This window comes from Lampetra fluviatilis, chromosome 61 (assembly GCF_964198595.1).
Source record: "Lampetra fluviatilis chromosome 61, kcLamFluv1.1, whole genome shotgun sequence".
In the NCBI taxonomy this organism is placed as follows: domain Eukaryota; kingdom Metazoa; phylum Chordata; class Hyperoartia; order Petromyzontiformes; family Petromyzontidae; genus Lampetra; species Lampetra fluviatilis.
The window spans coordinates 5,477,114-5,503,102 of record NC_136335.1 but is presented as its reverse complement, the minus strand read 5'-3'; the positions used below and the strand labels follow the sequence as shown (position 1 = coordinate 5,503,102).

At 50.2% G+C, this 25,989-nt stretch overlaps 2 protein-coding genes across 3 annotated transcripts in view; both read left to right on the top strand.

Moving 5' to 3' along the window:
* The first annotated feature begins 4 nt into the window (after nucleotides 1–4).
* Nucleotides 5–17,107, top strand: C61H9orf78 (chromosome 61 C9orf78 homolog). Its single transcript, XM_078881292.1, has 9 exons — nucleotides 5–136; nucleotides 3,108–3,167; nucleotides 4,384–4,435; nucleotides 5,675–5,745; nucleotides 6,362–6,448; nucleotides 8,883–9,080; nucleotides 10,903–11,039; nucleotides 12,282–12,383; nucleotides 13,674–17,107. Exons 1-9 carry the CDS (start codon nucleotides 66–68, stop codon nucleotides 13,766–13,768), a joined length of 873 nt encoding a protein of 290 aa, XP_078737418.1. The 5' UTR covers nucleotides 5–65; the 3' UTR covers nucleotides 13,769–17,107.
* A 6,395-nt stretch (nucleotides 17,108–23,502) lies between these two features.
* The window catches only part of WDR47 (WD repeat domain 47), a 31,974-nt gene continuing 29,487 nt past the window's right edge, over nucleotides 23,503–25,989 (top strand). For both annotated transcript variants that reach the window (XM_078881353.1, XM_078881352.1), the window contains exon 1: nucleotides 23,503–23,769. The gene's annotated coding sequence lies outside the window, so the exon portion shown is untranslated. The remainder of the gene's footprint in view (nucleotides 23,770–25,989) is intronic.

The window sequence follows — 25,989 nt, the reverse complement described above, 5'->3', positions numbered from 1 at the left end:
CTCGTACACCTGTTGTTTACATTTCTACGACTTCATTTATCCGTACGCACGACAAAGAGGCCACGATGTCGGCCTCCAAACAATTCAGACGGCGGCGGGACGACGACGAGGAGGACGAGACGCCGGAGGAGATGCGGTGAGAGACGGAAACTGAGGATGGAGGAGGAGGAGGCCCTCTCGTTCTTTTAACGCCGTAGTCTAAGCAAGTTGCAGCCGCGGGCTTTAGCGACAAATATTAAACATTATAAAGTGTGTGGGGAGTGTGGAGGGTTTGTTGTGAACCACCCGACACAGCCAATTAGTAAGGTTTGTGGCGTAAACGGAACGTGCCAAATTACATGTCAACATACTCTTAGGTTTTTTTCGGTAAAGTCACGTAGGTAAAAATGAAAATAAATAATAAAATTAATAGAAATAATATTAATAGACATAAAATAAATAAATCACGACGTTTCGGAGGCAACACAAGTCTCCGTCATCAGGTGGGACTGTCACATCTAAATTTACTGTATCAATTTACAGTCGCAGCTACATTTTCTGTATCAAGATGCCAACAACCCCTTATCAGTAGTGCCTGCCTTATTACAGACCAATTCAGAACCTTATTGGCCACCCCGTGCCCTTATAAATCTCAACGTTCACCCAACAAAGTCCCATCGCAAGAGAGAAACGCAAACAAATAGACAAAAATTATGTTACTAAGCAAAAGCTGTTATGTTTACATTTTGATAATTGGTGTCAATGATGTTACTTATCATGCTACTGTCTGTGATCTTGCATGCTGATCCTGTTGCTTGCTTGATACGTGGATCCACACACATACCTTGATATGAATCCACTCACATACCTGTCAACCCCTTATCAGTGCCCAACCTTATTACAGACAAATTCAGACCTCATTGGTCACCCCGTGCCCTTATAAATTTAAAAGTTCATCCTACCAGTGCCGGATTATCCTAGGAGCAAAAGTAGCTACATATGCTACGGTTAAATCTTGACTTAAAGCTTTCGTGACTGCAGGAATACATATTCTGTGGGTCTTTCGGTAAAGCCACATAGATAGAAAAATAATACAAATATCACGACGTTTCGCCTGAAGACGATTGCTTGTGTTGCGATCGAAACTTCGTGATAATTTGTTACTATTTTTCTATCTACGTGGCTTTACCGAAAGACCCATAGAATAGGTGCCACGCACTTTCAAGGGCCCCCGCCCTAAATGCTTGCAAGCTATCAATTCCGGTTCAGTGATTCTGCACTTGCTCTATTGCTATAGTACTATACCGCCTTCAACTTTTACGAATGACCGGATGTTTAGGTTAGCGATTTGTCGTATTATCTGGTTGTATAGCAAATGAAAAAATATAATTACTTTACTATGCAAGTACATTTTTTTTAAATATTCATGTGGTTTTTATTTTATTTAGGGCCCCTTTATAACGTATGCTACAGGTCCCGCACTAGCTTCATCCGGCACTGCATCCTACATAGTCCCATCACAAGGGAGAAAACACAAACAAATAGACAATCACCATTACTACACTCACCACCAGTACACTCACCACTACAATCACCACAACATCCACCACAACATCATAGCTGTCAACCCCTTATCAGTGCCCTACCTTATTACGGACCAATTCAGACCTTATTGTTCACCCCGTGCCCTTATAAATCTCAACGTTCATCCTACAAAGTCCCATCACAAGGGAGAAACACAAACAAATAGACATTTGCCCGTATTGAAACGGCTATACGCCATACGGACCTGAAAACTCAATTTCCCTGTACAAGAATACGGTTAAACTGTTAACAGGTATGCAATTAGTTACGAGTTCAGCACACTGGTGAGTTGGAGAGTAACTCCACAACGGCATTTACGATTCGAGTTGACGGCATTACTATGTTCCTTAAAGACCGAAACGGGAAGATTTCTTTCACAATTCTCGCCGAATGGAGCTGGTTGCTGTAATCAGCAGCGAAACGTCGCATCACTCGAATCATAAACGTTGTGGGTTTACTCTCCCAACACACCGGGTGTGCTGAAGCAGTAACTAATTGGCCGCTTCGGGTTTAATGACATTTTAAATTTACGCGATCTAACCCAAGGCAAAATCAACTTCGTTATGGAGGCCTCTATGCAGCTGTGGATAGATCATGGCTGTTGATGACAATAGGGATTGTGTAGTGGACTTGTCCCGGCCGCGAGACTGGAATTTTCCACCACTTTTTTTGTTCCACACAAAACTCGACACATTTGTCAATGACACTGCGTGCGGCCTTTCAAATATATAATATGCGACGTTTCAGCCCATGGTCCTTCATAACACATCAAAAATAGGTATTTATACTGGAGGAATCTGATGGGCTCTAAAGCTCTTTTGCACAGATATCCAGTCAGGGAGCAGGTTAGAACGTCACAACAACCATAAAAAGCACGAAAGGAGTGCAAAGTAGAGGGACGGTAAGCAAATCACAAAAATACAAAGAAGCAACCTGGCCAGAATTAGAAATGATAGCTCAATTAAGTGACTTTTCATGTGGAAATTTATAGCAGCAAACTCCAAATACAGTAAAACCTTGAATTGCAAGTAACTTGGTCTGCGAGTGTTTTGCAAGATGAGCAAAAACATGTAAGAAATATTAGTTTGATACACGAGCGAGGTCTTGCAATACGAGTAGTCCGTGTATACGCTTTGTCTGCCGAGCGTCGCATGATCACAACTGATATACGAGTGCTTTGGATTACAAAAACGTTTCCGGAACGAATTATGCTCGCAATCCAAGGTTTTACTGTACTCTAAACGAATGTTGATTCTAAATGGGGAGAGAAAAACCCGAGGACTCGGAGAAAAAATCCACAGGACCACGGGATCGAACCTACGACCTCCTGCATAGCAGGCGAGGAAGTTAACATTTCGCCACCACAGTGCCCCAGGGTCCGTTCCGTGACCCGCCAGCAGCGAGCCTTTGACACTTCATGTGGGCCTCAAAAGTGCACCTAGCATGGCACAAGCGCCGTGGTGACGTCACCGCCACCTAGCGGCGAACAGCGGATCTTGTTGATTTGGCTCTGTAACTAAATCTGGCGTTTCGCTTGTTTGCAGGGAGAAGCTGGAGGAGATGAGAGAAATGCAGAAGATTCGTCAGCGGCCACACGGTGTCAGGTAAGGAAGAGGTTGCTTGTACGGGGGGGGGGGGCTGTCGTTCTGCTGGTGCTGCTGCTCGGGTCTTGGGCTCGCCACCTTTTCCCACTGTAGCCCAGACCCGGATATATTCAGAGGTCAGCCTCGCGCTATGACAACTATGCGGCTCGCTGCTGTGGTTTAAAAAAAGTTCAACACAGCAAAACACCGGTACCAGATGTTTGGTACAAATCAATTCCTGCTAACCGAACGCAGATGCCGATTCCCGAGTGTTTGCGTCAAACTGTGGTCAAACCGGAGTCAAACAGGTGGCAACCATTTAATGTTCGTATCGTGTGTGAGTGAGAGTGTGTGGCTCATAGTCTTATCACTCAGATTTATCCGCTTCTGGGATGTGGGGCTGGTAAATCTCCCTGATTGAGACCCCCTGGGGCTGTTGGGCCTTGGATGCAGTGCCCAGTGGACTGTGTCTCTCACAAGGATGTACCTTCCCACAATGCAATGTGCCTGCAACACTTTATAGTTTGATTGAAGTGCTCACAGCACTTGCCCCAACAGTCTATTGAAGGCTTTATGGGGGATCTTTGTCTTTGTTTGTCACACATGCGCTGCGGGGTGTACGTGTGGGGTGTGTGTAACCCAATGCCCTACTCATTGGGCATAATAGTACCAGCCAAAAAAAACCAAGAAGAACAATTGTGCACATGCATGGATTATCAAATATTCCAATATCGGAGGTAGAGTTATCCTTAGCGATGATAGTGTTCGCTTTGTCAAATAAATAAACACCCCGTCATTTATGTATTTTGTCGGTAAAATAATGTAGTCGTGATTTGTATATTATACTATTTAATATCTCTGGGACCTTTTTGCCAGTATCAAAAGTACGAAAAATAAGATTAGGTTTTACCCTTTCATGTACGTCATCGGAATGGGAAACGGTTAATGAAGAACGTCACGAAGCAGTCCTTACAGAGCTGCCTGCTGCCCTGGTGCTGCAGGTTGCTGACCCCCTGCGCAAAGTCAGAGCCTTTTTGTGAGATCAATGAAAACTGATAATGCTACTCCGCCACTATCCCAGGGCTTCTTTGGAGATCAGGGCACCACATTGACAAGGGCTGTTGAAGTTGAATATGCTTTTAGCGCTGGGAGTTTTTAAAATTTATTTTTCATCGCATTGTTGCGGGCAACCCTTCGGTCAACTCGTTGCCGTGTCTGCGCGCGTTGCGGTGAGCAGCGCTGTGGCACTGTCGGTGGGGAAGAAGCTCACCAACGAGGAGGAGACCATGGTGAGTCACTCACGCACCACCAAATGCACCCCAAATGACACTAAAATACACCCCACGTGATACCAAATAAACCCCAGTGACCAGGAGTGGTCGCAGGCTTTGAGCCAGCACCGTTGAGGGCCTGGGTTCCAATCCAGGTTTCAGCTGCCCACTTAGTTGATGGTCTCAGCCTGGTCACTAATACCCAACGTAGAGACCCATAAATTTGAACAGAGACCCATAGACTCACATGGAGACCCATAGACTCACACAGACTGAGTTGTGATTAAACCGGGTTGTCAAGTGCAGTGAGTTAATGGTCTCAGTCTGCTCTTGCGTAGAGACCCATAGACTTGCATAACATCACAGAAATCCACAATTGCAGATGGGAAAAACAAACAAGCCTAATGTATGCACGTATGTTGAACTTATTTCGCGCCGTATGTAGCCAACCGTGCTAATTGGAGGTACGGGGGAATGACAACAAACGAAACACAAAAAAGTATTCTAAAGAAATTCATTTTAAATTTAGATTTAAAAGTGCGTAGCCCCAGTAGAATATCTTCTTGCAAGGCTTCCATACCACGCCTTTACTTCTGGCTTGGCTTGGCAAATGGGCAGTGGAAAACCACCCTTTTCCTTGCCCGCACTTCCGAGTAGATCAATTGGCCACGTACGGTGTGAAAGTAGTTCAACATACTTACATACACACTACTATAACACTACACACTACAGACTAGACAACTATACACTACGCTACTATGCAGTACACTACACTATACACTACAATATTATACACGACACTATTATACACTGCTATACACTACACCACTATAGTACATTGAAAACTAATTTCTCTAAAACTGCTATATGTGTTTAAATTTGGTGTCCTTACCCCCACACCTCTGATTAGCACGTTTGGCTAGAAACGCTGCTGCGAAAGAAGTTCAACATACATAAACACCTACACAGCGTCTCACACACACACACACAGTGTATCACATGCAGAGCATTACACAGCGTCACACACGTCGCAAGCACACAGAAGCATCACACACATACGCAGCGTCACACTCACGATGTCACAAACAGCGTCACACATAGCATTAATTGTATATATGAGACTTAGGGGTACATACTTACACACATACACACATGCCTGTGCTAAGGGCTGGCTTGGCTCACATGCGCCAGTGGAAAAAAAATATATTTTTTACCGATATATTTTTTACCGACTCTGTGTGTCTGGTGGCGGTGCAGAGCGACCCGTTCAAGATGGACACAGGCGGCATGGTGGACATGAAACGGATCAAGGATCGCAATCGCGACCGGTGAAATGCTCAGCCATGGCGTCTTGCTTCGCGTGAATCCCAACCAGTCCCACCACTGTACCCCAACCAGTCCCACCACTGTACCCCAACCGCTCCCACCACTGTACCCCAACCAGTCCCACCACTTTACCCCAACCGCTCCCACCACTGTACCCCAACCAGTCCCACCACTGTACCCCTACCGCTCCCACCACTGTACCCCTACCGCTCCCACCACTGTAACCCCTACACAATGCTATGTTTGTGCGACGCTGTTTTTGACGTGTGTATGATGTTCTGTGTGCGCGTGACACCGTGTGTGACGCTGTGTGTGACGCTGTGTGTGACGCTGTGTGTGACGCTGTGTGTGACGCTGTGTGTGACGCTGTGTGTGACGCTGTGTGTGACGCTGTGTGTGACGCTGTGTGTGACGCTGTGTGTGACGCTGTGTGTGACGCTGTGTGTGAAGCTGTGTGTGTGACCCTGTGATGCCTGTGACACTGTGTGTGATGCTGTGTGTGACGCTGTGTGTGTGACCCTGTGATGCGTGTGACACGGTGTGTGATGCTGCGTATGTCACGCTACGCGTGTGTGATACGCTGTTCGTGTGGCGCCATGTATGATGCACCGTGCGCAGGAGCGGTGAGGATGAGGATAAAGACCTCACCAACCTCGGAACGGCCTTCTCGGCTGAGACGAACCGGCGCGACGAGGACGCAGACATGTGAGTGGTGTCCGTGTGTCCCATCTGTCCGTGCGTCCGTCCGTCCATGTGTGTGTGCGTCTGGAGGCAGACACGGTAACTCGGGGGCGCTGCTTCGTTCGCCGTTTGTTGTTGCGGACGTTTGCCGTTCGAATCTGGCGGCCGCCCCGGTTAATACCCGTGGTGGCGGTGGTATCAACCTTATTAATGGTAATAGTAACAATGTTACGTGCCGTCCGCTTCACCTACAGTGGACTGAAGATCCCGTGACGTCGTTCGCAGGAGCAGGCCAGCGTGTGCCGCGTCAGGGTCCTTTTTTTTTTTTGAAAGTTTGAAAATGACAACGCAGGTTATTCAACCGGGATCCCCTGCACAGCAGCGATCATCACTCCCCCTCCTTAATACAGTAAATTCAGCTGTGACGGTCCCACATGATGACGGAGACTTGTGTTGCCTCCGAAACGTCGTGATTTATTATTTTATTTCTATTATTATTTCTATTATTTCTTAAATTTTTTACCTAGTTGACTTTACCGAAAAAACCTAACAGTATACTCCCCCTCCTGGCAGCAGATTAAAGCCAGCTGCGTATCGGGCGCTGTGCGAAACTCGATTTGTCATTATGTACGTTGAACTTCTTTCGCGCCGTACGTAGCCAACCGCGCAAATCGGAGGTAAAGGGGGAAGGACAACGAACTAAACGCATAAAGCAGGTTTAAAGAATCGACTTTTCAATAGAGATTTCACATTGCATAGCTCCAGTGGGTTCCGAATATCGGAAGGAAGAGCGCTCCAGACGTCTGCATCCGAAAGCGCGCGTTACATTGTGATGCTGCTAGAGACTCGGCAGGTCAGGAAAGCCCGGCCACGTTTGCCACGGCGCTGCCCAGAAAACACGGGGAGAGACGGACCTGAGAAAAATGATGCTGATCAGCCAAACTCCAACCGCAGTCTGCCCAGACGACTGGCCCGGCAAGCCTCCGTGTTGCGGAATAATCCGTCCCGAAGACGCACCGCTTGTTGAATAATTATTCCATAATCCATTCTTACAGTCCAGTGGATATCTGATCCAGTCCCAAGCGTGGATAAGGAGGGTCGGGCGAAAGGGTACCGACACTTCGGCCGTGAAGAAAAAAAAAGACTCAAGTATTCCGATGCATGTGATGACCAAATCACGAAATGTGGGGTGGACAGCTACGGGCCTATGGATCGTGATGATGATGATGATGATTCTTACGTGTGATTTTTCTCTGAAGTTGTTTATACAGATAGTCCCCGAGTTACGATGGTCCAACTTACGATATTTCGATTTTACGATGGCGATAGCGATACAAAATTGTAAGTTATTAAAAATTTCGCGCAGCAGGCAAACACAGCAGCGTACGAGGTACGATGCTGTACGTTGGGATGCTGCTGGGATGTACGCATCTCCCGCCTTGTGTGATGCAGATAGGATTGTTTCCTGAAAAAATCTTTCTATTAAATTGCAGTTCATATAGGTAGGTTAAGAATTTACCTTGTTTTTTTACTTTACATTTTACTGTGCAATACAGTATTGTAATGAATAAATACAGTATATAGTTTATACAGTACGGTACTGTAAATTGCTCTGTTTTGCTAAATTATCACCATTCTTTAAGACTCCTGGGTAGGCTAGGCCATCTTCGACTTACGATATTTTTGACTTACGATGGGGTCGTCGTAACGCATCTCCATCGTAAGCAGAGGACTACCTGTATGTAGTCAACCGTTTACCACGGTTTGCTACGTACGGTGCGAAATAAGTTCAACATATATACGTACGTACACGTACGTGCATGTAGCAGCGGGCGGTGGTGTAGCGGTTAGCGCACTTCCACTACAAACCCAGTGACCCGATTTCAATTCCCAGTGATGACCAGCGGCGAATATTTGAACCGGTCCTGGGATTCCCCTCGGACGACTCAACGTTGAATGAGTACCTTGTGCAGTGTCTAGTAAACATCAGCGCTGAGCAGACAAAGGCGGCCTCGCGTCCCGTACCGGCATTGACAGGCGCTCGCTCACGAGACTCGTCCCAGCAGTCTGTGCAGCCTACACGAGGGATCTTTGGTTTTGTGTGTGTATATGGAGATTTCATTCCAAGCTAATCACACGGAGAACTCGACCAGTCCCATGCTGACCCCTCTCTCCCCTCGCCTCCCCCTCCATCAACGTCTCTGAGAAGGAGTGGTTCTGAAAGGCAAGAGCCAACTCCGTGTGTGACGATCGCAGTGGCCTAGCCAGCGATTCTGTAAGGGGGGGGGGTTGCCTACGGGCCGCAAGGGGCTCAGGTGCCCGTTCCATTGAGACCGGCGGTGGTGGAGGGTCATTCGTTTAATCGCTTGCCACCAGAGCCCATGCCGACCACGCTGCACCGCCGCTTGGGGCGACGCTAATTGTGCTGCTGCCTTGGGTGTGCGGCGGGCGCCGGTAGGATGAAGTACATCGAGACGGAGCTTCGCAAGCGCAAGGGCGTGGAGGAGAGCGAGGAGATGGCGGCGCGGCAGCGGAGCGCGGAGGATGCCCTCTACGAGCTGCCCGAGAACCTGCGCGTCAACTCGGCCAAACGCACCGAGGAGATGCTCTCCAACCAGATGCTGAGCGGCATCCCGGAGGTGGACCTGGGCATCGAGTGAGCGCGCACGGCACGCGTGCGACATGCGTGCGACACGCGGACAACGACACGCGGACAACGACACGCATGCAGACACGCGCGGACACACGCAGACTAAGGCACCTCGCAGGCATGCGCAGGAAGGAACACGAGCGGACGTGCATGCAAACGACGACCCGCACGCAGGCGCACAGACCAGCGCACACACGCCAATAACCGAACTGGTACTCGCACTGATGCACACTTACCCACCTGCCCACCACTACCCCCACTGACCCTGCCCCCCACTGTCCCCGCCCACCACTACCCGTACTGACCCCCGCCCACCACTACGCCTCCTGACCCCTGCCGACCACTATGCCCATTGACCCATGCCCACCACTACTTACCACTACCCCCACTGACTCCCACCCACCACTACCCCCACTGACCCCCCGCCCACCGCTACCCAAACCACCCCATCCGCGTGTCTGGGCAAGGGGGCAGGGCCTACATAGAAAGAGGCGGGGCTTCAAGGAGAAGGGGCCGATTTCTAAAAAGGAAAGGCGCAGAGCCCAAAGAGGAAGAAGAGGTAATGGGCGGGGCCTAAGCAGCAAGGGGGCGTGGCCTGCTCAGCAAGTGGGCAGGGCTTAAACAGCAAGGGGGGGCCTGTGCAGCAAGGGGGTGGGGCTTAAACAATAAGGGGCGTGGTCTAAGCAGCAAGGGGTGGACTTGATCAGTAAGTGGGCGGGGCTTAAACAGCAAGGGGCGGGGCCTAAGCAGCAAGGGGCGTGGTCTGTGCGGCAAGGGGGCGGGGCTTAAACAATAAGGGGCGGGGCCTAAGCAACCAGGGGCGTGGCCTGATCAGTAAGTGGGCGGGGCTAAACAGGAAAGGGCAGGGCCTACAGAGGATAAACTCCCCTACCAAGTTAACTACCAAGTTCAATTTCGATTTAAAGCTTTTGTGACTGCAGGGATTCATCTTCTTGGTTCTTTCGGTAAAGTCACGTAGAATGGAAATAATAAACATATTTATTATGTTTTATTTTTATTATTTCCATTCTACGTGACTTTACGGAAAGAACCAAGAAGATGAATACCAAGTTCAACTTTAGCTGCCTTGCAGTCTACTGCAGTTTACTGCAAGGCAGCTAGTTTATATTCATATCCATGTTCCCAGTCTTTCACTCCCAGCTTTACACACTACCATCACTAAGACATTTGACTCCAAGCCCTGCTTACTACCATCACTTGGAAATTTGCCGCGCGTTGTTTCGAGCGTGCAAGCTTAGCTCCCTAGCAACTCTCGTTTACTCCGCTGCAGCATAACAAATGGTGTCATTAATCGGCTTAATTTAGCTTTCTTATCAACCAGTTCAACTTCCGCCCCCTGCATCACATGCGCACCTCCCAGCCCACACCTCGCCCCCACACTCACCCTGGCCCCCTCCCCCCCCCCCCCTCTACTCCCCCCTCCCCTGCAGCTATATATTCCCTCGTCACAGCCATCTCTTAGGCACACTTAAGCGGTTGTTCTTTCGCTGTGTCTGTCCCCACCTGAAGACGGACTCTTGTGTTTCGCCCGAAACGTCGTGATTCAATTCAGTTGTTTTCATTTTAATTCATTGAGTTTTTTACCTACGTGACTTTACCGGAAAAAAATGCAAAAAGTATAAACTCCCGGTTCAAGTTAAGGCAATAGCAGCAGCGTAGATTGCAACATGAAAGGCAGAAGCAGCAACGTCACGGCCACAGCGACGGAGACGCAGCCACGGAATGCCGACGGTCGATCACGGAACCAGTCGTGGAACCGTCTCTCGTGCGTCATCGCCTCATCTCTCCCCCCCCCCTCTTCTGCCAGCGCTAAGATCCGCAACATCGAGATGACGGAGGAGGCGAAGCAGCTGCTGCTGGCCGAGCGGCGCCGCCACCGCCAACAGAACAACACCTCCTTCGTGCCCACCAACATGGCCGTCAACTACGTGCAGCACAACCGATGTGCGTGCACGCGTGACATGCGCGCGCGCGTACGTGTGTTGCGCGTGTATCGTGTTCGTGCGTTTACGGGTGGGCGTGTGTACGTCAATGTGTGTGGGTGGGTGGACGCGTGCTGGCCACCCACCCCCTCGTGTGCCGTGCGCCAGCCTTCATTGGCAATTGCCCCAACAGTCTATTGAGGCTATACCAGGGATCTTTGTATTCGTTTGTACGTACATGTGTGTATGTGTTCGTGCTTGTACAGATGTGTGTGTGTGTGCCCGTGTCTGTAGTTGAGTGTGTGTGTGTGGGGAGCGGTAGTGTAGTGGTTAGCGCTTAGCACTACGAACCCGGCTATGCAAGTTCGATTCCCACTCACGCAGTGACAATTATCTGAACCGATCCTAGGCCTCCTCTTCTAGGTCGACTCAGCCTCAAATGAGTACTTGGTGCGGTGTGTAAACATCGCCACCCACCCACCCCCTCATGTGCTGTGCCATCCTTCATAGGTGCTCTCTAACAGCTTTTGCCCCAACAGTCTAATAAGGCTATATGGGGATCTTTGTATTTGTACACAAGTGTGTGGGTGTGCGCGTATGTATGTCTGTTTTTGAGTGTGTGTGTTTGGGAAGCGGTGGTTTAGCGGTTAGCGTGCTGCACTACGAACCCGATGACCCGAGTTCGATTCCCATTCACGATTATCCGAACTGGTCCTGGGCCTCTCCCAGGTCTATTCCGTCTCAAATGAGTACCTGGTGTGGTGTGTAAATGTCGCCACTGGAGAGACCAAGGCTGTTTCGCTCGTTTCCCGCATGCGTCCTAGAGAGATTTTCACTTCGCCTGGTATACAGGAGTTCGTGGGTTCGATCCCGACCCTGACGCTTGCTGTATATTTGGAGTTTGCATGTTTCTCGCCCCGTAGCCTCTGGATTTTTCTCCGGGTCCTGCGGTTTTTCCCTGCGTATTTAGAAACATCACGCGTTTAGAGTATTTGTCTGCTATACATTTCCACGTGATAAGCCACTTCGTTGAGCTATTTAGCTCAGTAGGCCTTACCTTGTAAAATAAAAAAATTAGGTTAGTTTTAATTAGTTTATAGCAGGACGGCTCGGCTTGCGCGTTGGAAAAAGAACGCGGTCCCTCCTGAGCTGGGCCGTGCCGAGCCGGCTTGGCTCAGTTGTGGTAAAGGAGAAGTCGTGGGTCACGTTGAGTCGGTGTTGATGTGAGTCCCTGTCGCGTCTCCTCCCCGCCCTCCCCGTGCAGTCTCCCACGAGCAGCTGGGCCACGGCTCTCGACGGGGCTATCACCGCGAGGAGAGCAAACCTCGTGCCAGCAAGGCCCAGCAGCACCCCGACAAGAAGGAGGGTGCGTGGTCACGCTCGCCACTACGCTCATACACACACGGCTGCCCCTATAACCGTCACCACCTTCATAACCGCCACTACGCTCATACACACACGGTCGCCCCTATAGCTGTCACCACCTTCATAACCGCCACTACGCTCATACATACACGCCCGCCCCTATAGCCGTCACCACCTTCATAACCGCCACTACGCTCATACGCACACGGCCGCCCCTATAGCCGTCACCACCTTCATAACCGCCACTACGCTCATACGCACATGGCCGCCCCTATAACCGTCACCACCTTCATAATCGCCACTACGCTCATACACACATGGCCACCCCTATAACCGTCACCACCTTCATAACCGCCACTACGCTCATACACACACGGCCACCCCTATAACCGTCACCACCTTCATAACCGCCACTACGCTCATACACACACGGCCGCCCCTATAACTGTCACCAGCTTCATAACCGCCACTACGCTCATACACACACGGTCGCCCCTATAGCCGTCACCACCTTCATAACCGCCACTACGCTCATACACACGCGCCCGCCCCTATAACCGTCACCACCTTCATAACCGCCACTACGCTCATACACACACGGCCACCCCTATAACCGTCGCCACCTTCATAACCGCCACTACGCTCATACACACACGCCCGCCCCTATAACCGTCACCACCTTCATAACCGCCACTATGCTCATACACACACGGCCACCCCTATAACCGTCACCACCTTCATAACCGCCACTACGCTCATACACACACGGCAACCCCTATAGTCGTCGCCACCTTCATAACCGCCACTACGCTCATACGCACACGGCCGCCCCTATATCCGTCACCACCTTCATAACCGCCACTACGCTCATACGCACACGGCCGCCCCTATAACCGTCACCACCTTCATAACCGCCACTACGCTCATACACACACGGCCGCCCCTATATCCGTCACCACCTTCATAACCGCCACTACGCTCATACGCACACGGCCGCCCCTATAACCGTCACCACCTTCATAACCGCCACTACGCTCATACACACACGGCCACCCCTATAACCGTCACCACCTTCCTAACCGCCACGATGCTCGTACACACACGGCCACCCCTATAACCATCACCATTTTTATAACCGCCACCACGCACGTACACACAGACACCTTTATCACCACCTTGATAACCGCCACTACGCTCATACACACACAGCTGCCCCTATAACCGTTACCACCTTCATAACCGCCGTGTACTCCCGTGTTTCCCCGCGCGCCCCCGTGTATCCCCACTACAGGTGACCACCGACCTGGGTTCAAGCGACCCAATGCCGACAAAGCGACGGACGACTTCCACTACGAGAAGTTCCGCAAGATGAATCGGCGCTACTGAGGGGGGGGCAGGGTCACCGGAGGGGTCACGACCCGCCCCCCCCACCCCACGCCAGCCGGGGGGGCCCAGCGTGGCGTGACGATCGTTTTCCGAAGGAGGGACGGCGCCCAACAGACGATCGGTGGCCGTTGGAGCCGCAGGACGTTTACAATCATAGTCATCCGTGAGCCGTGATCAACCCACTGGTGGACGAAGGCCTCGAAGGCCCCCCCCCCCCAAGCCACCGCCCCTCGCCCCTCGTGTTCCCGTGATTGTGATCATCTGCCTTGGAACCTGCTGCGCAGAACCAGTTTCGTCGCTCCGTCTCCCGGACGAGCCGTCCTCTCTCTTGGGCCCGGTTTTGACATTTGCTCCCGATCCACCACCAGGGGGGGGGGGGGGTCCACGGCCCCCGTCCGGTGACGAGTGCTGCCCCCCAAGCGCGCTCGCTTTGCCCCAACGCAATTGATCGGATGCCGTACGATAACGTTCCTGATATTACACCACTCTTGATGGACTCAAAGTTTTGTGTGTGTGCGTGTGTCCCGGTCGTGGTGGGGAGCGGTAGAGTAGCGGTGAGCGCGCTGCCCTACCAACCCGGTGACTCGAGTTCGATTCCCGCTCACGGCCAACACCCAGTGACGATTATCTGAATCGGTCATGGGCCTTCCCTAGGTCGACTCAGCCTCAAATGAGTACCTGGTGTGGTGGTGTGTACACATCGCCACTGGAGAGACAAAGGCGGCCGGGCGTGGTGTTGGCCACCCACTCCCTCATCTGCCGTGCCGGCCTTCATCGGTGCTCGCTAACAGCACTTGCCCCAACAGTCTGTTCAGGCTACACGGGGGATCTTTGTTTTTGCCCCCGTCCCGGTGGCGCATGAGATGTTACCTCCCTAGCCTGGCGCGCAGGAGCGAGTGGGTTCGATCCCGAACCCTGATAATGCCAATGCATTTGGAGTCTGCGTGTGTCCCCCTACCCCCCTATTCTGCAGTGTGAGTGTGTGAAAGTGAGTAAGTGTGTGTGTGTTAGTCTGTGTAAGTGAGCAAGTACGGATGTTGAACTTCTTTTGCAATGTACGTAGCCAAGCATGCTAATAGGAGGTGTGTAAGTGTGTTGGTCTATGTGAGTGTTATTCTGAGTGTCAGTGTGTTAGTCTATGTGAGTGAGTGAAAGTGTTGTACTTATGTATGTTGAACTTATTTGGCACCGTACGTAGCCAACTGTGCCAATCGGAAGTGCGGGGGAAGGACAACAAAACTATACACAATGACAGTTCTAAATAAATGAGTTATAGATTTAAAAGTGCGTAGCGCCAGTGGCTGACCATACTTCTTCACCACGCTGGTCCGGATGGGTCACTGGGCTCGCAGCACCACGTGCTGCTAACGAAACCAGCCCGCTGCCCTGTACTTAATCGGCACACCATGTGCTCTTGCCATCGTTGAATTGGGACGGAGACTCTCAAGGTTTTAAAACCAAAAAAGTAATATTTTAGGGCCCTTTGGTTTTTTCGGTAAAGTCACGTAGGTAAAAAATAAAATAAATTAAATGAAAACAACTAAATAAAATCACGCGATTTAATTTAATATAGTTTTATTTTATTTTTTACCTACGTGACTTTACCGAAAAAACCAATGAGTATGAATCCTTGCAGTCACGAAAGCTTCAAATCTATAATTAATATTTTAGGTGGCCTGGTGGACTGCACCCTCGTCTGGCCTGGTGGGCGAGAGAACTCCCCCATAATGCACCCCTCTCGTCGTGGCCAGCAGACCTCGACGTTGGCATACGGCTCACGAACAACCACCTGTATCGTAGTGTAGTGTATAGTAGTGTAGTGTAAAGTGACGTGAGGCTGTAACAGTTGGAGACCTTGGTGTCCGAAGCAGACTTTGTGTGACGCTGCTGCGTAGGCTTCTCGACCATGAACTTCCTTGCAGCGCATTGTGCAAAATGGAATAGAACGTCGTCTGTCCGGGTGATGGGAGGGAGGTGGTCGCCTGTGCATTGCTGGCAGGGGTGTTCAGGAAGTAGTCTTTCTCCTGTAACGACGTGTGTTTTCATCATGCGTATTTTTTTTTAGAACGCGGATGCGAATTGGATATAAGGGGCCGTCCATAAATGACGTAACGCGATTTTGGACGATTTTTTACCCCCTCCCCCCTCGTCACACGGCGTCACAAAAAGTCAGACCCCTCCCCCCTCAAATATGACATCACAAAGCTCTGCCCCCCCCCCCAAAAACAATATTTCTATTTTGAAAATAAAACATGCTTAACATCACTTTAAACTATTGTCATTGTAGTGCGTATTTAATGTGACGCTGCACTCTGATGTTGTAGGAGTGTTATACCAATTAGTGTTATAACAATTCTATATTTAAAGTTGTGCATTTTGATGTGACGTCACATTTCTCAACCCACCCCCCCGCCCTCGTCACACATCGTCACAAAGATCTGACCCCCCCAGGTGTGTGACGTCATTTATGGATGGCCCCTAACGCGATCGAGTTAACATAAACTGCGTCGCGCGAGTTCGAATCAGCGGTCTTACGGCTGCCTTGGAGCATCGCATAAGGCGGGATGCTGCTGGATGCTTCTACTAGATACGACCAACACGCCTCGGTCTGTTCAGCCTGCATACGCATGTCATGTGTTATGGCGGACTGTGATTTACCCTTTATATTATATATGATTTCTTTTACGCGATATTTCCATAACGCGGTGTTTTTCAGGAACTCTGTTACGGTGTTATAGGAGAACAGACTGTACGAGAATAGTATGTCATCGTTTCCACCCCGCTGCAACTCCGATTAGCACGTTTGGCGATGTACGGTGTGACACAAGTATAGCATGCATGCATATCCCGTACGAATCAAGTGCGGCGATGATCTTGCTTTGCAAAATTTCGTCGCATCGTGATTATCTTGGCCCTGTTTAAATGTTTGTTGCATTATATGCTGACGGAAGATTTGTGAAACAACAGTTTTAAATAAATGAGTAAAAGTCCTACAGATCACCATTACCCATTCCTACAAACGAGTGCTTAGCCAATCACCAATTGTCGATTCTGCGAGCTCACGTCCATCCGTCGTATTCTGGCAAGTGTGCGCGTTGCCGGCATTGCCGAGTGGAATTCTTCTCCAGGTCCTCCATTTTTTCCCCTCCACATTTTTAGAATCGACCTGTGTTTCGAGAATTCGGCTGCTACAAATGTCTACGCAATAAGCCACTGTTGAGCTATAATTTAATTTGTGGGCAGGTCGCTTCTGAAAAAAAGCTATGTAGCTCAGTGGGCCTTGGTAAAATAAAATTGCAATTGTTTTGTAGTTTTTTAATAGATGTTCAGTCGTCGGGATTGATGGTGGCGTTAGTCGTGATTTCTCTCTTTCAGTAGAATGGGCCATGTGTATGCTGCTGCTGCGATCTTCACCAACTGGCTACCGTTAGTCCCTTAAAACAACCCCCATCTCGTATCCCCGAGGCCACCGTCCTGCTACTGCTGCTCCTCCCTGCCCTCCAGCTACGACCAGGCCTACCCCAACCCCTATCACTTCCCCAACACCTATCACTACCCCAACCCCTATCACTACCCTTATCACTACCCCAACCCCAACCCCTATTACTACCTCAACACCTATCACTACCCCTATCACTACCCCAACACCTATCACTACCCCAACCCCTATCACTACCCTTATCACTACCCCAACCCCTATCACTACCTCAACACCTATCACTACCCCTATCACTACCCCAACACTTATCACTACCCCAACCCCTATCACTACCCCAACACCTATCACTACCCCTATCACTACCCCAACACCTATCACTACCCCAACACCTATCACTACCCCAACCCCTATCACCACCCCAACCCCTATCACCACCCCAAACCCATATCACTACCCCAGCCCCTATCACTACCACAGCCCCTATCACTACCCCAGCCCCTATCACTACCCCAACACCTATCACTACCCCAACCCCTATCACTACCCCAGCCCCTATCACTACCCCAGCCCCTATCACTACCACTACCCCTATCACTACCCCCACCCCTATCACTACTCCAACCCCTATCACTACCCCAACCCCTATCACTACCCCAACCCCTATCACCACCCCAACCCCTATCACCACCCCTACCCCCATCACTACCCCAACCCCCATCACTACCCCAGCCCCTATCACTACCCCAGCCCCTATCACTACCCCAACACCTATCACTACCCCTATCACTACCCGAACCCCAACCCCTATCACTACCCCAACCCCTATCGCTACCCCATCCCCTATCGCTACCACAACCCCTATCGCTACCCCAACCCCTATCACTACTCCAACCCCTATCACTACCCCAACTATCAGTGCCTCCTTAATGCTCCCAGCTGCCCTGTCACCATCGCTACACCGCCACTTTCAATAGCAACCCCACTCGTTATTTGAACCACGATCATCTTAAGTACAACTTTTTTAAAACGTTTGTAAAGCGCCTTGAAATAAGGCGCTGCTGTATACATCTTTCGAGGATAAGAGTGAACGAACTTGGATGGAGGAACCCTTTGGCAAGCTTTCAAACTGGAAGATGAACATCACAAAAACAAGACCACACCAACACAGTTCACGAAGGGAAACTGATATTGTGTGTTTAGTGTTGTTTTCTTGGTTCTTTCGGTAAAGTCACGTAGAATGGAAATAAAAAAATAATAAAAATAAAACATACTATTATCAAATCCCTTATATTAAGTTCGCTTGCATGCTTGCTTGCTTGCGTGCTTGCTTGCTTGCTTACGACCGTGCAAATATTTCGGTCGTTTTTTAACCCACTTCCCGTGATCCAATCGAGCTGACATTATCCACACAGACTCGTTGTGCGTGACAATTAATTTTCGTGAAAAATTTTTTCCAAAATTTTACACTGTTTAGGGAATTTTTTTAAAATATGTAATTACCAATTGCTTAATGCTGGCAGACAATCATCTGACCCATAGGTGGCAGCCATCTCAAGCCAGAGGACGAGAGGACTCTAGCCGCCACGCATATAAAGGATTTATAGTGAAAAACTTTGTTTTTACGGGTTAATTTTTTTTTATTATTTCCATTCTACTTGACTTTATTGAAAGAACCAAGAAGATGAATCCCTGCAGTCACGAAATTTTTAAATCGAAATTTAGTGTTGTTGTCCTTCACCCGGCAGCTCCGATTAGCATGGTTGGCTACGTACGTTGCGACATGAGGTCAGCACACATACAATCCGTGATCACGAACATTTTCGTGATCACAGAAGTTCATGGTTGAGAGCCCTACGCAGCAGCGTCACTCAAAATATTCTCCGGACACCAATGTCTCGAACTACACTATGATACTCTATTCTAGATTTGAAGCTTTCGTGACTGCAATGATTCATTTTCTTGGGTTTTTTCGGTAAAGTCACGTAGGTAAAAAAGTAAAATTAATAAAAGTAAAAATAATATAATAAATAAATGTAGAATATTTTTTACTTATTTTATTTTTATTTTACTTTTATTAATTTTAATTTTTTACCTACGTGACTTTACCGAAAAAACCCAAGAATATGATACTCTACACTATACACTCATATACACTACACTACTATACACTACTATGCACTACACTATTATAAACCACTACTATACACCCACACTATACTATACACTACTATACACTACACTATACACTACTATACACCCACACTATACAATACACTATACACCACATTATACTGTTACAGCCTCACGTCACTATACACTACACTATGATACTCTACACTATACACCAGAGGTGGGACAAAGTCATTGTTATGCAAGTCCAAGTCGAGTCGCAAGTCATCAAATTCATGACTCGAGTCTGACTCGAGTCCAAGTCACATGACTCGAGTCCACACCTCTGCTATACACTCCTATACACTACACTATTATAAACCACTACTATACACTACTATACACCCACACTACAATACACTATTATATACTACACTATACTGACACTATACACTACACTATACACTACATTATACTGTTACAGTCTCACGTCACTATACACTACACTATGATACTCTACACTATACACTCCTATACACTACACTATTATAAACCACTACTATACACTACTACACCCACACTACAATATACTATTATATACTACACTATACTGACACTATACACTATACTATACACTACATTATACAGTCCCTCCAGAAAAACGCGATTATGCGATCGCATGATTCCATGCAAAATCAGCCAAAGTCCGCATATTTATGCGGGGGGCGCGTTTTTTTCAAATACGCCGCACTTTCGCCGCATAAATTGCAGATTTCCGCGCGCAAAATATGCGGGCTTGCATGATTTCATAATCCCCGCATTTTCGTTGCAAAAAGTCACATATATCTTAGCAGAAAGTTGAAAAATGTTGCGTTTACTTCACACAAGCGCAGCCATTTCCCCTGTTGCCATGGGAACGTTATGAAGTGACGTCACTCATTACGCGACATCATTGAAAAGCTGCAAACCCCGCGATGCCAATGAAACCATGATGAAGAGTTTATGCAACTTTACAGTTGTAAGATTGCACTTTTTTGTTAGTAGTATGTAAATTTACATTACTGTAAGACTGTACTGTTACTGTATTTCTTACGTTACTGTGCACTGAAAACACTTATTTTAACAGACGATGTCTGTTTTGTATAGCTACTTCTGTAAAACAGGAAGCACACATTTTATTTTTTAATATTTTATTTATTCATTTTTACAGAAGTTGTAGCATATTCATTTTGTAAAGCTACAGAACTTGTTCGACTCAATGTTTTGTAAGTTTGAGCCATCTGTTTGTTAAGGTCTGAAATAAAACAAGATGAGAACTTAAATATTCCCAGCACTTTCTGTGATGTAGTATGCTTGCTTATCATAGGAAGTAATAAGAAATGACTCTTTACATTAAAGTAGTAGCCTAGTGAATAGGGTGTTGGGGGAATCACTTTTTTTTCTCTTTTTCATCAAACCGCAGTTTTTGCAAGTTCCCGCAATTTTTGCAAGTTCCCGCAATTTAATCGCATAAAATTGCATAAATATCCCGCATATTCCATCGCATTTTTTAAGAAAACGTGCCGCATAATCAACGATTTTTGCCCGCAACAATCACCAAAAAACTCCGCGTTTTTCTGGAGGGACTGATTATACAGTTACAGCCTCACGTCACTATACACTACACTATGATACTCTACACTATACACTCCACTATTATAAAACACTACTATACACTACTATACACTATTATATACTACACTATACTGACAATATACACTACACTATACACTACATTATACTGTTACAGCCTCACGTCGGTTCTCTGCTGTTGCTCCCTCGGTGTGGAACTCTTAACCATTTTCACATCCGCAACATCAAATGCACTCCTGACTTTGAAGAAACATCTAAAGGCCTAAATTTCGATTTAAAGCTTTCGTGACTGCAGGGATTCAGCGTCTGACGCTGTCTTTCCGACAGACCTGTTCTTCACCTGAGGACAGCTGCTTGCGTTGTGGCCGAAACGTCGTGAGAATTATTGTTTTATTTTTATTATTTTATTATTTCCCTTCGACGTGACTTTACCGAAAGAACCAAGAAGATCTAAAGGCCTCTTGTCTGTTTGGGTCGGGGCTTTCGAGCAGCCCTGAGACGTCTCTGTATAATTGTGCGGGATTGTGAATGTCATCATTTTTGTTCTTCTGTGTTGAAGAGTGATACCGCAGCAGAACCTCTTCGTTATTGACGTCGTGGGATTTCTAACCGACGCTAGCGGAATAGAATGCTGCTGTCACGGTTATTGGCGCTTTCAAAAAGTGACCCCTTGGCAATTCGTTTGTTTGTTGGGGTTCTTTTTATCCTTTTTGTTTATACATTACGCTGACGTTGATCTCTTTCTATCCTTTGTCTTCGTTACCACAGCATCGCAATAAACGCACGTGGTCACGCAGGTGGTGTGGCCAATGAGCGCGGTGCCTTACAAGAGGCCAACTCTGACCCCCTGACCCGAGTGCGGACTCTGAAACCCCTAAGGGGCCGTCCACAAATGACGTCACGCACCTAGGAGGGGGGTGGGGTCAGACATTTGTGACGATGTGTGACGAGGGGGGGGGGTTTGAGAAATGTGACGTCACATCAAAATGCGCAACTTTAAATAAATATAGACAACACGTTCTACTTAATTAAATAGACTTTTTAATAAATGTTTTCTCCTACATCAGAGTGCAGCGCCACATTAAATACGCACTACAATGACAATAGTTTAAAGCGATTTGAAGCATGTTTAAGTTTCTTTTGGGGGGGGGGGGTGTCAAAGCTTTGTGACGTCATATTTGAGGGGGGGGGTCTGACTTTTTGTGACGCCGTGTGACGACGGGAGGGGGGGTCAAAAATCGTCCAAAATCGCGTGACGTCATTTATGGACGGCCCCTTATCGGATTAGTATATTAAATACAGATTTATTATTATAAAAAGAGGGTCAATGATCCACCCATCCCTTGGGCCACACCCAAGGCCACAGGCACCCCCCGCGTTCTGTCTCCAATGCGTAACGTTCTGTGGACGTTCAAGGCGCAGCGTCAGCAGCACCCATAGCGACCGTCGACAGATCGACAAACAAAACACGTGGGTCACGTGGTGCCCCGCTCGGCCAATCGTAAATGCCCGCCGTTGCAATGGGAGGGGGGGGGGTCACAGCCCGGCGGTGGCCATGTTGGGTAGGGAAGCTCCGCGGCGGCCATGTTGGGTAGGGAAGCCCAGCGGTGGCCATGTTGGGTAGGGAAACCGACCCCACCACTCACCCCACCACTCCCACCACTCACACCACTCCCCATCCTGCTGACAGAATATGAATCAGAATGTTTGTTTAGGCTGCAGCAGGAACAGGAATCCCGATGAACTGCGAAGCTATTTTTTTGCTTTGTTTAACACGTAGCAGGCTTTTGCGACCAATGGCATCCATAATAGAGGTTTTTTTGGGGGGTTAGATAGCGTAAATATATAAATGTGTCGTTAAACCCGCCACCACCCGACACAGCCAACTAGTAAGGGTTGTCACGTAAACAGAACGTGGCCAATTCGTCACTAGTACAGCACTAGTGTATAGTGTGGTAGTGTAGTGTATAGTAGTGTAGTGTATAGTGTAGTGTATAGTATTGTAGTGTATAGTAGTGTATAGTGTAGTGTATAGTAGTGTAGTATATAGTGTAGTGTATAGTGTAGTGTATAGTGTAGTGTATAGTAGTGTAGTGTATAGTATTGTAGTGTATAGTAGTGTATAGTGTAGTGTATAGTAGTGTAGTGTATAGTGTAGTGTATAGTGTAGTATATAGTGTAGTATACTAGTCCAGCACACACAGGTTGTGTGTTGGAGAGCTAAGCCACAACATTTACAATCTGAGTTACGACGTTTCGCCAGTAATTACAACCAGCTTCATCAGGCGACAGCCAGATTGTGGAGAAGTCCACCTGATTCGTTCCTTATCTCGAGGCGTAGATGTGGTGACCACGCTTCTGCGCTCTTGCGCAAAGTGGGGGCTGGAGGGTGGAGGGGGCGGGAGGCGGGGGGGGCAGGGCAGGGGGGGAGAAGGGTCTCGACGAATCCCCACGCGCCCACTCGGGTCACGTGCCCCCCATCCCGCACTGCCCCCCCTCTTCCTACCCAAGATGGCGGCGCACGGCTTCCCTACCCAAGATGGCGGCGAGAGGCTTCCCCTGCCCAAGATGGCGACGCGAGGCTTGTGTGTCGCTCTACGCGCTGGGCGTGAACCGCGTAGCCACCGCGACGCAGCCGCGCGCGTTCTGACGGCGCGGGCACCGCGGTGGTGGCGGCGGTGGTGTTAGCGGTGGTAGGCGGCCGTGTCGAGGTGCGTGGGGGAGGCGATACACTCGAAAGCCTTGGGACTCGAGACCTGGATTGGGACCTGGGACCTGGCAGTCGCCTTCAACGGAGGGGGGGGAGCCCCCCTATCGCTTGGTGGGTCCCCACATCGAGCGCGCTAGGAGGGGGGGACGCGCCACGGCTCCTCTCTCCCTGTCGCTCTCTCCTCTCGCTGTGCGTGCGCGCGGCGCCATGGACGCGCGCGTTGCTGAGCAATTAGAGCAGCAGCGCAGAGACAGCCGCTACCTGCAACCCGCTCCCTGCACCCCCCCGCTCCTTGACTCCCCCCCCACGCTCCTTGCCCCCCCCCCGCTCCTTGCCCCCCCCATCCCTGCAACCCCCCCCACCTCCCTGCTCCCCCCTCCTCCCTGCCTGCTCCCCCTCCCCGCTCCCTGCTCCCCCCCCGCTCCCTGCTCCCCCCCCCCGCTCCCTGCTCCCCCCCCCCCGCTCCCTGCCCCCCCCCGCTCCCTGCCCCCCCCCCCGCTCCCTGCCCCCCCCCCGCTCCCTGCTCCCCCCCCGCTCCCTGCCCCCCCCCCGCTCCCTGCTCCCCCCCCGCTCCCTGCTCCCCCCCCCCCGCTCCCTGCTCCCCCCCCGCTCCCTGCTCCCCCCCCCCGCTCCCTGCTCCCCCCCCGCTCCCTGCTCCCCCCCCCCGCTCCCTGCTCCCCCCCCCCGCTCCCTGCTCCCCCCCCCCGCTCCCTGCTCCCCCCCCCGCTCCCTGCTCCCCCCCCCGCTCCCTGCTCCCCCCCCCGCTCCCTGCTCCCCCCCCCCGCTCCCTGCTCCCCCCCCCCGCTCCCTGCTCCCCCCCCCGCTCCCTGCTCCCCCCCCGCTCCCTGCTCCCCCCCCCGCTCCCTGCTCCCCCCCCCCGCTCCCTGCTCCCCCCCCCCGCTCCCTGCTCCCCCCCCCCCGCTCCCTGCTCCCCCCCCCCGCTCCCTGCTCCCCCCCCCCGCTCCCTGCTCCCCCCCCCCCGCTCCCTGCTCCCCCCCCCCGCTCCCTGCTCCCCCCCCCCCGCTCCCTGCCCCCCCCCCGCTCCCTGCCCCCCCCCCGCTCCCTGCCCCCCCCCCCCCGCTCCCTGCCCCCCCCCGCTCCCTGCCCCCCCCGCCGCTCCCTGCCCCCCCCCCGCCGCTCCCTGCTCCCTCCCCCGCTCCCTGCTCCCCCCCTGCTCCTCGCTCCCTGCACCTCCCCCACCTCCCTGCTCCCCCGTCGTGAATCCCGCTCCTCGCTCCCCGCTCCTCGCTCCCCGCTCCTCCGCTGTGCTGCTCTCACTGCGGCAGTGTTGCAGCGCACCGCACGAACCCCGCCCGTTACCCTGGTTACCATTGTGTTACCCTGGTTATCAATGTACTACCCTGGTTACCATTGTGTTACCAATGCCGTTACCATTGTGTTACCAAGGCCGTTACCATTGTGTTACCCTGGCTACCATTGTGTTACCATGGTTACCATTGTGTTATCAAGGCCGTTACCATTGTGTTACCGTGGTTACCATTGTGCTTCCCTGGTTACCAGTGTGTTACCCTGGTTACCATTGCATTACCCTGTTCGTTACCATTGTGTTACCATGGTTACCATTGTGTTACCCTGGTTACCATTGTGTTACCACGGCCGTTACCGTTCTTCCCCGGCCGTTACCATTGCGTTACCTCAGCCGTAACAAGCGCGGCGTTGCCTCATTGCCCGAATGAATCTCTGCCGGTGGTGACATTCCGTTACTCTTCACATTACTCATCGCGTTACTCATTCCGTTACACATCTCGTTACTGGTCGCGTTACTTATTCCGTTAGCGTGCCGTGTCAACCCATCACGGCTTACCCCGTGTTCTTGTGCAGGGACATTGAGTTTCCAGGTCCATACGGCGTACAGAGCCGTTTTCAATACGGGCAAAAACATGTTTAGTCTCCTACGTATTTGTTTGTGTTTTTCTGCTTGTGAGAGATTTCTAAGCGGCACGGGGTGACCAATAATGTCTGAATTGGTCTGCGATAAGGTAGGGGCAGTGATAAGGGGTTGACAGGCATGATGTTGTGGTGGTTGTAGTGGTGAGTGTACTGGTGGTGAGTGTACTAGTGGTGAGTGTGGTGGTGAGTGTAGTAGTGGTGAGTGTAGTGGTGGGTGTAGTGGTGGTGAGTGTACTAGTGGTGAGTGTACTAGTGGTGAGTGTATAGTGGTGAGTGTAGTGGTGGGTGTACTGGTGGTGAGTGTAGTAGTGGTGAGTGTAGTGGTGGTGAGTGTACTAGTGGTGAGTGTACTAGTGGTGAGTGTACTAGTGGTGAGTGTAGTGGTGGGTGTACTGGTGGTGAGTGTACTGGTGGTGGGTG